The 15,755-nt window shown below is 43.0% G+C and overlaps 1 protein-coding gene across 1 annotated transcript in view; it reads left to right on the top strand.

Annotated features, from left to right (window-relative positions):
• The window catches only part of NUMA1 (nuclear mitotic apparatus protein 1), a 739,614-nt gene that overhangs the window by 70,406 nt on the left and 653,453 nt on the right, over positions 1-15,755 (top strand). Inside the window, exons 2-3 of the mRNA XM_086936049.1 lie at positions 1,033-1,093; positions 3,560-3,645. Of these exons, the coding sequence (XP_086792175.1) occupies positions 1,052-1,093; positions 3,560-3,645 (128 nt within the window). The 5' untranslated portion in view covers positions 1,033-1,051. The remainder of the gene's footprint in view (positions 1-1,032; positions 1,094-3,559; positions 3,646-15,755) is intronic.

The raw sequence follows: 15,755 nt of genomic DNA, 5'->3' as shown, positions 1-15,755 counted from the left end.
CTGGAGAGTTGTCTTCTCTCTGAGTTTTTTGGCTGAGAGGGTTCTCTATCAACTATTGTTGCTCTTCTTGCAGTGCTTTTATTCAGCATTGTAGAGGTGTATCTCTTATTGTGGATGTTCTCTGAGACTATTCTTCCTCTGTCACAGCGAGCGGTGATCTCCCATTCTAGTTTCCACAGCATAGAGTTGGTATCTAATTAAAGGTAGGGGTTTGTGTCCTTGGCCCCTGAGCCATGTCAAGCCATGGGTTGGTTATCTGTGGCCGTACTTCATAGTATTATTGTTTCTATCAAGTGTTTTCTCCAACACTTCCTTATTCCTCTGGGGCCGGTTATGTTGTCCACATGTTTCTCATGTGTGCGTCCCAAAGTCCTTATAGCGGGGCATCTTTTTGCCTCACCTGTGATTCTTTAAGCAGCCTGGTTGCTATGACCAGTTAGTCTTATTCAAGGATCTTAGTTTTACGGTTCAGTCCGTAGATCCACCTTCAAGGATGGTGTTGCGCCGGTATCCAATTCTAAGATAACGAATCTGTGGCTAGATGTCTCTATCAGATCAATAAGTTGCTTAACTTTGGTAACTTATTTAGTAGAGACCGGATCAGGCCGGAGATTCTTTACCGACCCACCCATGCTCCTTGCTCCGAAAAATGTTAGTACTGTTGCCTACAAGATCCCTTTCTTAGCATTCTGATGCCTACAAGATCCCTTTCTTAGCATTCGGATACCCTTCTTTAGAACTTTGCATTTATTTGACACCCTTTTCTTTTGGCACACTGTTTCCATATGCAGCTTCTATAAGTGGCTTCGCCTTGTTGGTGCGAAAAGTAATCCCTGAAGAATCGGAAGTCAGTGTGTTTGAGGAGGACAGTGATAATTGTTCTAGACTTTTAATATTTATTTGCTATATACACATCCTTGCCTTGGTTGTTTGGAAAATGATTGCCTCCGTTCTACATACCGTTGACTAGAGGTATTGTTGCGTTGTTTCTCTTGGCATCTGCAATAAAGCTTTTTTTTTTCTTTCCTGTAGGCTATAGACCAGTTAAAAGATGTCCCTTTGCCGCTCCAAAGTGGATGCTCTCATTGCCTGGGTAAGTAAAAAGCCTCTTTTGTGCTCCTCAGCTGTCCTTGTAATTAAACCTTGTGTAAGATCTTTGTCAATAAATGCATTAACAGAAGTTAGATTAGTCTCGGGGCAAAGCTAGCACAAAAGAGAAGCTTATAGGACAGGTCCTTGTGGATTCCCATCCAACAGAAGGGACCTGGTAAAGGACCGATCTGCCATGTCACTTAGAGAGGATGTGGTGTGGAGTTGGTGGGGGAGCAAGAGGTGGCAGATGGGATTTTAAAGTTTATAATTCAACGCTGACGTTATCAAGGAGTAATGGTTTCCTGCCTCGATTTGGCTTTGTTCTTAAGATCAACTGAACTGGCTGAACCCTTAACAGAGAACCCTCTCCCCATTTATATTTTAGACAAGGATTCTGATGCTTTAGAAACACAGTTTGGGCCCCACAAGCTATATCTATGCAGACAATTTCACCCTATGAATCCTATTCTCTAGCAGTGCTAATGTTTTTCCAAGATGTGGAAATAGACTATATATTGAACATGTTAGATTTTGAACCTGTTAAGGCTTCTTAATAAGGTATCAAAACTAAGTTGATTAGGAAGAATGGCACTCTTGCACATGCTCCATAGCTTCCATAAAGCTGTAGAGTAAATGTCCCATCCTCAAACAAAATCTGCGAATCAGAGGTGCAACTCAAGACTTCTGTAAAAGTGTAGGTTACCCTCAATTTACATTTTAAAACATTTTTTTAATCTATGGTCCTTTGGCAGGGACTTCGAGTTAATTGGGACAACAATTTTTTTGTGTGATTTCAAATCGTACAACTTAGAGAAAAGTGACAACTTGGAGGTCGGGGAAGGGGTAGAGAGGGGAGCAAGGGAGGGGGTGAGGGGAAGGACTGAGGGAAAGACGTAGGTAGGTGTTCATGCACATTCAGAGCCTGAGGATCCCACTAGTTGATTCATCTCTTCTGGCCTTATGGTTACTGATCATACAATTGATTTCTCCATGAACACCTTTTCTCTTTTTCTTGGTAGGCGCTATAGGTATGTAACCAGGTCTTTTATTCCCTCCTCTTCTCCCACCCCGCCCACTTTCTTGTAGTACAGGTTCCATAATTACTATTCCCTATTTCCTCAGGAGTACAGGTGTCTCGTAGTCTTAGAAATAAAATGAAGTGTTTCCCAAATCTCCCGGGCAGTGACCCCAGTGGCAGCAGCTCCCATTGGGCTGCTAATTGGTCATAGCAGTAGGCTGCATCTCGCACCCAGTGGTCTACTTGTGGTGTAGTTCTCCCTCCCCGGTGTTTAGCTACTTGCCGTTTAGCTAGTCATAGGAGCATGGCTACCAGTCATCTATTTTTTAGTGGTTCCTCCTTAAAATACCCCAAAAGGCTGACTGCTGGTGTCCGTGCTTTGGTGTGACCCGTGATTTGTTGGAGGGTATTGCATGTTGCTGTTCAATATTCAATTTTGTGGCATTCCCAGGCCAGGTGCATAAAGAATGCCTGGGGCATCGAGCAGCGTACGCATTGTGACTCCTCCCTCAATACCATATGTTGCAGCTGTTTAGGTGTACCATACGTTGTATAGAGGAACTTAAAATGTATAAGACTCAGTGTATAGTTGGGGGAGAGAGGACCTCACTTTTCCCACAGCAGTACGCCCATTGTTCCTCTGTTAAAGGAGTAGTGTCTGCCGCCCACTGGGCATAAGCTCCTGGTGTGCACACCCGTGCCCTGCATAATGGTGTACAGTCGTGTTATCAACTCATGGCGTTAGTATGTGCTCCAAGGTATCTAGGGTGTGTTGGGGTTCCGCGAAGGTATAATGTATTGCTTTGCAAGTGGCTCTGAGCTGGTATATGGGGAAATCTGTGACTGACTGTTGGGTGGCGCTCAGTGTCCAGGAGGGTGGAGGACTGTCCCCTTGGGTAGAAATCTGTGCAGCGGTCGCTGAGGTGCTTTAGCTTTAGTATTGGAGTTTACAACTGCTGGTATCAGTGGGCTGTTGATTATCGGAATGGAGGGAGCGTAAAGGTATAGTAGTCAAGCCCAGCGTCTCAAGCTGGCCCAATGCCCATTTCAGTCCGAATTGGGTACAACCTTCGTAAGACATGTACCATGAGGGGTGAGGGAATGGCAGAGGTGGAGGATTTAAAGCAGTCAATCCCTGAGTAAGACTGACAAATGAATATCGTGATCAGGTGCACTTTGGAGTACAGAGTTCTTTCACTCTTAATGTTTTAAACTATTTCCAGTAGTCTCACTCCAGCTCAAGGAATCCCACGGCTAATTTTGTTAAAGTTTATGGTTACTGACCGGTACTTCAGTTATGCACCTGGAGTTAATGTGCGTTTATTGGTGGTTTCTCTAACATCCTTCTAAATTAAATTCCTGTAAAGCAGATTCACATTTCCTGTCTAAAGTCTAATTTCCACATGTATCATTTAAGGTTAATATTACTAATTTCTTTTCCTTCACTAGATAAACAGCCTTCAAGTACATGAACCAGTTGAGCACCTGACTCAGCTTGCGGATGGAATCATTCTACTCAAAGTAGTACAAAAAATGTGAGTGATTAACAATTAAAGAGAAGACTGGGTGTTTGATGTATCTGTGTATTCCAAATGTAACAAACCTAGTTCTACATTTCTTGTAGAGGATTTTGTATTTGTAAAAGATGGGCAGCTGAAGTATTTTACTTGTGTATCCTGTATCATTTGGTCATTGGAAGGCTTTTTTCCTGCAAAGGCAAGCAACAAGGCCTTGCCCTAGCTTTGTATCGCTGTGTTGTGGTGCAATCAGCCTATGAAATGTCAACACTACTATTCTTATTTAACCCGATAAGTGCTTGGACTTTCCTACCAGTGATGAGCCCTTTTTTTGGCTATTTGAGGTTGTTTACGCTTGTGGTTCAATAACCTTTTTGCCACATAAGAGATCCTTGCCAAATTTGCGTTTTTCCCCCAACATACTGGGGACTCTAAAGGTAGCCAGGGTTTGTGGATTCCCTGGAGGGGTACTGATAAAATGGCCAAAATACAGCTCAATTATGGGGGTTTAGGGGAAAAAATGGGGGAAAAAATGCTCTGCAGAGAAGTGATTTGTTTTGTTTTGCTAAAGTCAATTTTTGCAGCTTTCAGGAACATGCAGAGCTAAATCAAAAAAATGAATCACAGTTTTGCCATTATTCTAAAGAGGTTGCCCATTTTTCTTGTTTTCGGTGTTTAACCTATGTCAAGTATGAAGTGGAAACCGGTGTAAAACCCATGTTACCAAGAAAGCTATTGATTTCTGAAAAATACACAAAATTATGAATTCAGCAAAGGAGCATGTGTATCGATACTTGAAAGTTTTCCCAGTGAAACTGCCATTTGTGGCCGTTTTAATCTGTAACTTTTTGTCAGGATGGCCGATTTACAAAAGCAATTTACCATTATATCCGCTAGACGCTCCTGGTTGTATAGGGTGTCCAAGAACCGAAGTACCCGGATCCAACAACTCATCTACTCTTACAATGGTTTTTAGGTCTCGCCTACGACTAACTCGGTGAAAGCGCGTTCTCGCAAGCGAGAACTATTGTCGTCATCTCAGCAGTCTGAGACCGATGAAGGGAGACAAGACCTGGCCGCGCGCAGCGTTTCCCCATAGGATGCTAGACGCCAATACTGGGAGGTGGTCGGTCGATTGAGAAGGAGATGCGAATAAGCAGAAAGCAGGTATATTTTCGAGCCGAGTTGGCGGTGGTTCTATGGAGATACTATTATTCTGAAACGGTATGAGATATTAAAAGCCGTTTCCTTTTATATATATTTCAGGTTGTCGAGATATTTGAAAATAACGAAGTTTGGTGAGTGGGAGTATAATTCATTTATTCATAGTAAATAGAGGTTTGATACGGGTTATCTTACTATAGTCATTATTTTGACACAGATAACCATATATTGATCAAGAGAAGACGACCTTGCGCATAATATATAATCTATAGCTACCGTTGGTGAGTATATGTGAGTCTATATCATTTTCGGGAGGAGATAATGGATTAGCGTATTATAATTGGGTGTTTGGAGAGCCATTGATCTCCCTTGTTTACATTAGAAGTGAATAGTACACTAATAGTGAAGAAGACTTAGGGTAACATTTTATATAAAAGGGATATGTAAACCAAGTTTATTTAAACTTGATATTTTGTATAGGAATATGCATGGACTCAGATGCTTTTACTCACAGGATGGTTTATAATTTCATTTATGGTACATGGACTGTAAACTGAGGTGTGACATGTGCTACTTCTATTGTTTAGGATATTTTGGACAAGTGGATTCTAAATGACAGCATTGTAGAACACACCAGATGATATTTACTGGGTGAGTGTTGTAGGATATACGCTTGGTTTAACTCTGTCCAGCAAAAATGGATTGATTTGTAACACAATTACCTTTGACTTTGGTGGAAATTACAGGTGAATGGAGAGGTAGATACAGTTGACATATTGCTGGATGAGTTGCAAAGAGAATTTTGAAGGTAAACTCGATTTACTCATAACATAGGGGGTGAACGTTTAACTTGAGCTGGCACATTATTTCTGTTTGGATTGACTAGTGGGTTATACAGCTGCTTTTTGGATAGTAGTGACTGGATATAAGGTATATATCTTGTGACACGCCTCTGTTGTTTCAGATTGATTTATTTGTTCATGTTATGAGGACCATATACAAAGAGAGATTACGGAAAGAAACAGAGGTGATTATCTACCCCTATCTTGCTTATACATCTTGGTAGTAGGGTTCTTTCTTTTTTACTTTACATTGGGTGCTTACTAAGAATGGAATGGCTAGCTGTTAATTCAATTTCTCACTTCAAACTCTTCACTTGGCTGGTCTTTTATCCTAATGGCTGGTGGTTGGTACTATCCCACATCTAATTCCAGTTACATGAAAAACATTTATACTGATTGTAGGAAATGTTTGGTTTGATTACAGCCCTGAAGAAGTCGAGGCACAATATATGCACGACGAAACACGTGTTGGCGGCTGGTGTAATCAACTGTTGAAATAAATTATAAGGACTTCTTATACAGATAATGGACTTATGTGTGCATTGACCTTGGAGATAATATTAATTTGATCCGACTCCTGAGGATTGGAGTAGCTTGCCATATACACATTGGAATTACATTATTGAACTGTGGGTGTGCTCAGAGGATATTGTTTTTAGTATTGCTTCACATGAAGCCAGCTGATGTTGGATACGCATCGTTCCTCTTGAAGCACCTTCACGATTACTGCTAATAATTATTATTTTGTACCCTGATGTTTAGGTAGTGCGCCCATTATAGGTTGGTATCCATTTCTTAATTGTATAATTTCCCCATAGGATAACGTGCGCACGGCCAGGTCTTGTCTTCTCAGCATGGTATGGCAGACCGGATCGCGTTGCGCGCCTCTCTTGAATGCAGAGGTGTCTGCAGAGAGGTGCGCGGCGCTGATAAAAGCTTCCATGAGTGGCCCCCTCCTTCCTGTTGCGTTACCCGCACGCCGACATCTGTTTTCAATTATTGTGCCCAGATACGGGCGTGATAATTGAAAACAGAGCGCTCGCTGTGCGAGCGCGCAGCACTTCTGGGCGTGTTTATTTTTTTACTTTAACAATTAACGTGCCCTTCACTTCAGATACATAGTGAGCAAGACCCTTAGTTATTGTTTAACTGGTAGAAATTGACGTTTCCGTTGCTCGCGTCATTCTCAGGAAGATTAATTTTCAAACCTCTCCTTTCGAGGAATTTGTTTCCAAGCGTAAAGTGACTGCCCTTCACTTTACAGAGCCCGGAGCATGTTGTGTCTGGGATTACGCAATCTGTCCCCAAGAGCTGGGCCATCAGTCCGCGGCATGTTCAGTCTTTTCTTGCTCCCTCTGTGCTTCCCATGCCTGGCATTGCTCATAGACACCCAGAAATGATGGATAGCAGCGCCTTCCCCTCCCATAATGAAACTCCTGAAATGTGCGTCTAATTGTTCAAAGGTCGCGCGACCGAGCATCTGCCTGAAAGACTTTTCACACACCCTACAGCCATTAGACACCGACAGACAGCTCATTGAAGCGCATGTCAAAGGGTGTTACCCACTGTAGGGCTCGGGTGTGAGGCCATCGTTGGATGCAGAGACAGGTACTTATGATGAAGAGTGCCAGCCAGGTGAGTGTGCGCACATTAGTGTGGCTCTCCACACACATTCTGAAAGCAGAGCGTATGTGCACAAAATGCCTTGATGTGGGGATGAGTTGGTGACTCGTGTTTGTGACACAATAGTGCCTTGGAGAGGCTTTCTCCACACGCTGCTTTGCAGACTCTCACATTTGTGCCTCGGGTGTGGTCCGCGTGTTAAGAAATAATATTCCAAATATTACTTTTGCAAAAAGATTCTCTTACAACTCTGCTCTTGAAAGTGTTGAGGTTCACTCACAGCTATGCTCATGTGTGGAAGAGTAAAGTGTGTGACTGGATATGTACTCACAGTATCTCTTGTAGAGGCATTGGATGGCCATTCCTGCTGGCACATAGCTCACAAATAAAAATCTGCATGTTCTTTTATTGCTACATTAAAACGGATCTCATTTTTCGTCTAGAAAATATCCCATTAGATACTACTCATCTTCCAAGTCTTTCTTTTAAATTCTTTATTTCGGCTAAAATGCCATAAGACAGTGCATACATTACATTGCATTTCATTAGTAATTAAAACATGTTATCACTTGAATACTAAAACACGATACATAAAAGGTACAATACAAGTCGGAGGATAATTTGAGCGGAAACATACATTCATAGAACATAGAATGGACCATCATGTCAACCCCAAGCAATCAGTTCAGTTACAATTGATGCCCTATTTTTTTCCTTTGATAAAAGATAGAAAGTAAAAATCTACTGACACTAAATATTATATGTTGAGATGTATTTGTTGTTAGGATTCTCAGAGCCTGTGAGCATGACCTCAAGCCTAAAAGTAGGCCTATTGGTTTAATCCACTTCTTTCTAGCCTGTAGATAAAAGGGACAGAAAAATAGAATATGCTGTTCATTTTCGGTCTGGTTGAGGTCACACATGGGGCAAATTTCATCCATTACTGGGGATTCTGAATTGCGGTTCCTAGCCCAACGTGCCAACGTAGTTTTCATTAATACATTTCCATACCGAAATTTTAAAAATAAAGTTTTGGCAAGTGGCGGCTCTATCTCGTCCATAAAGATCTCATAGAGCGGTTCATCCTTAAAGTTTAGAAACTTTGCAACTAAGGTACCACTGGTCGTAATATTTACAGTCCTACTTAGCATGAAACTCCAAAAGGCCCTTTTTAGGATTATTTTGAGGTTAGAGGGTAACTGCTCGGGATTCTCCCAAAAATGCTTCAATCCTATATTGTTCAACCATATCTTAATGTGCCTTAGCCATGGGGTGTTACTCTGGCTGTCAAGAATCATAATTTCCTTCAACCCGTCTCGGTAGTCTTGAAGTTCGGGCACATGCCATAGTCTCACCCACAGCATTAGAGGTCGAATCAAAACTTGGTAATCTGTCCTTTTGAAGTTTAGGTCAAGCTCCAGGGGAACTAGTGGGGTACCTCTAGGGACCCTTACAAGACTGCGCATAAAATTATTATCTAAAACACTAAAAGTCTCCCTGGAGCCAATACCTCATATTTCAGCACCATAGAGGACAGATGCTTGGACCTTATATTTAAATAATTCCATCACTGGGGACACCGCTTTACTAGTGCTCATACTTTGCTACCTAAGAATTGGTTTAACATTCTGGGCATAGATTAATTTACTTTTTATCAATTTGGGCTTTCCAAGTAAAGTTTGAATCCAAAGTCACCCCTAAATAGGAGAAATGAGGCACTGATTATAGCTTAACTCCATTTAATGTTAGACAGCCCTTGTCTGGTTTAATTGGATTTAGGGCCATGCATTTGGTCTTCTTACCATTGATCTCCAACCCCTTTTGGCTACAATATTCATTAAAGGTATTTAATAATGTCTGTAGGCCATTTTTCGTTTGGGAGATCAGTATCGTATCATCAGCAAATAGCAAAGATGTCACCTTTTCGCCGTTCAGTTTCGGAGAATCATTTTTACATCCCCCTAAAAAGGAGGGGATATCGTTTACAAAAAGGGAAAATAACGTCGGGGCCAGGACACAACCCTGGCGTACTCCACGTTCGATGGGTATTTTTTGAGTTAATTCACCTTTTGGACCCCATCTATCTCTCGCAAAGTTCCCTTCGTGTAACTCTTTAATCTGAACGACAAGATTGTTTGGCATACCTGCTGCACTCAAGGTTTTCCATAAGAGATTACGAGGCACCAAATCAAATGCGGCCCTTAGATCTACAAAGGCAACATATAGATGGCACCTTTTAATCACTACGTACTTCCAGTAGAGGCAGCAGAATCTAATAATTTGGTCTATTGTGCTGACCTTAGGTCTGAAACCGGCTTGGAATTTAGTTAAAAATGAATTTTCATCTAGCCAATTACTCACGCGTAATAAAATGTGTCGTGAGTAAATTTTCTGTAAAATGTCCATTAGACTTATTGGCCGATAATTACATGGGTCCATCCTATCTCCTTTTTTAAAAATTAAAACAATTTCCGCTCCCTTCCAACTTTCAGGAAATTCTAATGTGCAAGAAAATGTATTGCACAGATAATTAATATAAGGTGCCCATACTCCTAGGTCATGCTTGTATAGGTCCCCCGGGATTTTGTCCAAACCTGGAGCTTTCCCGGATTTAATTTGTGATATTGCCAACTCTGTTTCCCCTAAAGTAAAAACCAGGTGGTCTACTGGGGGTTCAAATTTTTCTACACTTATGGTCATATGTGGGTCATCGTATTTTTTATACAGATTCGTGAAATGTGTGACCCAAGTTTACTCATCCAAAAAGACATCTTTAGTTACCCTGCCTACATGGTTCCCATTTGCGACCAGCCTCCAGAAAGCCACATTATCACGTGACCTGGCGGCTAGCAACAAATCAGCCCATTTATCTTCCTCCCATGCTATTTTTGAGGCTCTCTGGACAGATTTGTAATTACTCCTTGCTCTTTTTACATCTGTTGGAGATTTGGTCTTTATTGCCATTAGCAATTCCCTCTTTGACTCTCTACAGGATCTGTCATACCATGGCTTAATATGGGACAGATTCTGGGTCTTCTGCTGTTTTTTTTTTTGGCATCTTAGTGACTAGTAACCCAAGGTCAGCAAAAATATTTTGGTGGGTTTGGAGAAAAGAAATTTTACTTTCATCATCACCTAATGCAGCTAGATAAGGACCAAAAGTACCTGCCAAAAGTGAGTATATTTCACTTAGAATGTCACTATGATCCAAAATGAATGGCCATTTTAGGGATCTTCTGTTATTACTGATCTGGATCTCAGAATTAACAGCATCATTTTCCTCAAATATAAGTTGCTGGACCGTATCGTTGAACAGATAAGCATCCAACGTCAGGTTTAAGGAAAAATGATCACTTTCAAACCGTTCCATTACTTCAAGGTCCAAAAGATGAGGCCAGAGGGGGATGGAAGCAATCACAAAATCTAAGTTGTTTTTATAATTATTCCTGGTGAATGTTGGTTTCTTAGAGCTGTCGGAGGATAACCGTCCGTTACAGGCCCTAAGAGAGTGTACCGTACATAGATTAATCAATTGTAAGCCCAATGTTGTACATTTGACCGGTTTTACATTCTCCAGGATAGGGATTTTGTTTGCTTGGTCTTCCTCATTAAAGATTTCACTAAGACCCAAAACTGGCTCGAAGTTACAATTTAAATCGCCAGCCAAAATTACAAAATCCTCCCTGGGATCTAATCTGCTCAGAAAACAATCTAGATCAGCAATGGTCGGTGATACTCTTGAGGAGGATAGAGGCCTGTGATAGACATTTATAAAGAATAAGTTCTTCCCATTATAAGCTGTGATCTTTAAGGCTAATATGTCTGCAGAGTTAGTGGGTATCTCCTCAATATCTACCCTTAAATTTATTTTCACCCATATCAAAAGTCCCCCTGACGGCCTACCACTTCTAGAGGGTATCGCACCAATCCCATAGGTCTTATAACCCACCCTATGAGGCGTCTCCACTGCCCAAGTTTCCTGAAGGAGGCAGAGATCAAAGGACTCTATATAGTTTGCCCACTCCGGGTCCCTTAGATTTTTTTCAACTCCAGCTATATTCCAACAGATCATTTTAATCGGAATTTCAGGAATGACTGGTCTCTCAGTAGAAGCCCTAGGCATCTCTTCGTGCACAGATGGAATTGCCAAGGGCATTACCTCTAAGGGTGAATTGTTATGCGGAAAAGTTGTCTGCAAAACCTGCTCCTCTAGATTTGTTGCATCATGGGATACATTAACATTGTCGTAGACCATTTTACCCACACCAGAGGACACAGTATTGACCAGTACATCATTCACATCATCAAAAAGCACAGTATTGACCATTGCGTTCGGAGTGTTAGTACTCACATCACCAGAACTCAATGTATCTAGCCCCACACACCCCCACATCTCCTGGCATCAGTCACAATCATCTAGACCGCTAAAGATGTCATACCTATTAAAGGTTTCTAGCGGTGTGAAGGGTTTAAGGTTGTCCATCCTGACTTTCTGGGTGTTGTGTCTTGGCCGATACATAATTCCATCCCATCAGGTCTGGTGCTCTCACGGGGCATGGAATGTAATGCATATTATTTACATTCTGCAAAAGGGGGGGATATGAAGCATAATAATTACTCCCGACGTTCTGTGTAATGGGATGATTGTTTGGTTGAGTTGCGGCTATATGCTGTAATGGTTGGTACTGCGGCGGATGGTGCTGTGATGGAAACACCACTGACCTCGGGTAAAAGTAGGTTAGTGGTTTGGGGATGATTATATTATTTGCACTACCTGTCTGCCAGTTCAGTATGAATTAGACAGCATTTGGTTCCCTAAAATTCACCACCACCACGTCACCATCAATGTCTTTGGGTCTGCCCCCCAGCCATTGAAGGCGACGTACATGGACAATTTCACCATTGACGTGATTTGCAATTGGCCTATACACGCTAAGCCAATGCATAATCTTATTTTTTAATTGGGCAAAACCCTCCCTCTTATTTGATCCGAGCACAGGCACCCCTGTTAAAACTACCACAAAGGGTACTGCCTCTGGTGGAAGTTCAGGCAGAGGAGTCCTTCTAGCTTTCCCCCCAAGCATGTCTATTTTCCCCCACCTCCCTTGTTGGTTTACCCAAAGGTGGGTTGGGTGTGTTACCAATGTTTGTATTTGTAACATTAGAAGATGGTTGAACAGAGTTTTTTTGGTGGGGAGGTTTGGGGGGTGGGTGAGTTTGTGCAGTCGCCATCAACGTGTTCCCTGTAGATTTGGAGGTAGATGCAATTGAGGGAGGGATACTGATAGGAATATGGGTAGTTTTGGGTGGTTGGGCTGAAGCTGGTATATTTAGTGCTACATTGACTGGAGTTGCATTGGTTACATTGTTCAAACCGGTGTTAGTTACAACATCCTTATTTCCCAGTGCACGCTCAATTTTACACAGCCTACATTCCACCTCCATCAACCTCTCCAATATACTTGCAGAGTAAGATTTGATCAAGCTCTCTATATCTAATAATGACACAAGATCCTTGCTCACAGTAGGTGCATTAACAACCACACTCGTGTCCATAGAGTCCTCATTGTCCTCATTGGCTGACTGGGTAATTGGCAAGGCGGAAGAAGTTAATGGTGTAATGCCCCCCTCACTGACTATATGTGGAGTACATGGATCTTTAACAACATTGCACATTTTCTTGCCAAAATCACGACAGCTTAGTTTAGGTTGGAGGGGGTCTCCCCTTTTCCGCTGTTTTTTACTTGGTGGTGGGCCATAAGTTTTTTGAAGGGGAGTCAGTTTTTTAGCCTTGGTACGGGATATTTTCGCAGCAGGCAAGACTTCTCCCTTTGACGTACTTTGGTTATTTACATGTGAAGATGACCCATTCACATCTGGCGTAGGTAAAGAGTTTTGTGTAAGCACAACTACGTTAGCTTCCAAGGGCTGGCTATCCAATAAGATAGTCGACTCATTTACTGTTAGATCAATGTCAGTGTTGGTGGAACCAGTAGCGGGAAAAGAGGGCAAAGGAACTAACCCATTTTTTATACTTTCCACGGAGCGACGTCGATCCGCCCGCCGCTCCGCCAGGACAAGCTCCCTTGCAATATCAGGGGATGATTTTGAAAAGTAATTGTCCAAGGTACCATTTAACAACACTCCCTGTTTGTCAGGTACAGGTTGTTCTAGGTTTAGCGACGACATTTACAGAACCTAGGTAAAAGAAGCAAGGCAGTCGCAGTTGATAGGGGGAGATAACAGTGCAAACAGTACCTGTAGAGCCAAGATTTGTGGCCAGTCCAGTCTCCTCGGTTCTCTGAGGGTCTCAGAGGGTCCGCCCTTAGTCCGGGATTTGTCCCGGGCTGAGTCCCGCACACGCGTCCCGCTCACACGCAGCAGCTCTTCCAATTATACAGGATGACTGCCAAAGGGGAGTGGTTACGGGAAGAGGCGGCAGGTGTGCCTGATGGTACTCGCACTGCCTGGTGGGCCTCGTAGTCCCGTTTGCAGCGTCTCCTCTCGCAGTCGGCTTCCCCGCAGCACAGTCCGTGGGCAGGACACACAATCCGAAGGGCAGCTTCCAGCAGCAATTATCACTTACTCCACACGACTAAGCGAGCGGCTCCAGCGGAGCGGGGGCCGCGAGGCGTTATGAAGGTGAGCCCAGAGGGGAGTGGTTACGGGAAGAGGCGGCAGGTGTGCCTGATGGTACTCGCACTGCCTGGTGGGCCTCGCAGTCCCGTTTGCAGCGTCTCCTCTCGCAGTCGGCTTCCCCGCAGCACAGTCCGTGGGCAGGACACACAATCCGAAGGGCAGCTTCCAATAGCAATTATCACTTACTCAACACGCCTAAGCGAGCGGCTCCCGCGGAGCGGGGGCCGCGAGGCGTTATGAAGGTGAGCCCAGAGGGGAGTGGTTACGGGAAGAGGCGGCAGGTGTGCCTGATGGTACTCGCACTGACTGGTGGGCCTCGCAGTCCCGTTTGCAGCGTCTCCTCTCGCAGTCGGCTTCCCTGCAGCACAGTCCGTGGGCAGGACACACAATCCGAAGGGCAGCTTCCAGCAGCAATTATCACTTACTCCACACGCCTAAGCGAGCGGCACCTTCCAAGTCCTTCTTTCGATCTGCGCCTATTTCGTTTCTTTTTTTTGGTTTATTGTTTTTCTGTTTCTGCCTGTCTCCTCGGTCTCCATAGCTCCTGTCTCCCACACCTTTATTCTGCCCAGGAACTACATATATATACCCTTACTCCACTCTGGCCTCCCAGCTCGTTTTCCTCCCATGTTCTGCCCATTTTCTCTCTATTTTTTCTTTCACTGAATCTTAGTTTCCCGCTATTCTGTTGCAACTGCTTTGTGCCTGTCCTCGCTCTGTTGCTTTCTCTTTCTGACCGTTTTCCTATTTGTCACTCATGCTTTTACTATGCTCATTTTATCCACTTAACTTTTAACATCTTACTGTTTTCCGGTGGCTTTTGCGCTTCATTTTTCTTCAATGTCGAACTGTACACATTTATGTATTTTAATGTATACAGTGCAAACGTAGCTAGAAGGCAATGCTGCGCCATACAAGAGGGAATAGGCTAATTCTGGATCATGCACATAAAGGATTTCAGTAGGGACAAATACATGCAGATCAATGGGACGTTTCTTTAAATGAGGCGAATGGGCCTCAGAAGCGCTCACTGCTGATGTTGGGTGAGTTGCTCTTAGGACAGGTGGTTGCTGTTTTCCAGGCGCTAGATAATCAGCAGCATCCGGTCTCCAACCTCTAGGTCGAGGAACAGATCATGGGCTCAGGGAGGGAACAGCGTCCGAAGTGTGTTTAGACTAGCATTTGCAATACAATAGGTCTCACATTTGCGAGAGTTTAAGCTATTAGGATTGTAAATGGCAATGCCTTTTATTTACGTTTTAAAACTCAAAACCTAAATAAAAGGCATGGTCATTTACACTGCCAAAAGCTCAAACTCATGTGAATGAGAGACCTATTGCATTGCAAATGCTTATTCATTATGTCAAGAAAACCAGTGTACTTCTGAAATGGGCTCCAGATATGGAATTTAGGAGCAGTTGTTATTTCTAGATTTTTCTATTTTTCATAACCTCTTTTTTATTGATGAAAAGTAGTCTTACAGTTATATATCAAAACACCGCAGAATACATTTCTCCCTCTCCTTCCATCCCAGTACAGTGCAGATTCACTGTTACTCATCCAGGATCCCCATTTATTTGTTGTTTTCAATAACCAAAGATTGTAGCGTTCAGGCCCCAGAGGCGGTGCTTGGAATCCTCTGTATTCATTCAATCTGTTTCACACCCTTCCCCATTTTTGGGGGCTGTCTCGGTTTTCACTTATTTTCATAGACTGTTTTTTCAGATACCATACAGTAATCCATGTCCCTCTTCCACTCCTAAAGGGGTGGTATAGCTCCGGCCACCCAGTGATGTGCTATGTTGAGTTTTGCGATTATCAGGCCCATGGTCACCCTGAGCTGATGTCCCCTCGCCAGTT

This window comes from Lissotriton vulgaris, chromosome 8 (assembly GCF_964263255.1).
Source record: "Lissotriton vulgaris chromosome 8, aLisVul1.2, whole genome shotgun sequence".
Classification (NCBI taxonomy): domain Eukaryota; kingdom Metazoa; phylum Chordata; class Amphibia; order Caudata; family Salamandridae; genus Lissotriton; species Lissotriton vulgaris.
The sequence above is the reverse complement of the archived record's forward strand: the minus strand, read 5'-3'. Positions and strand labels throughout refer to the sequence as shown.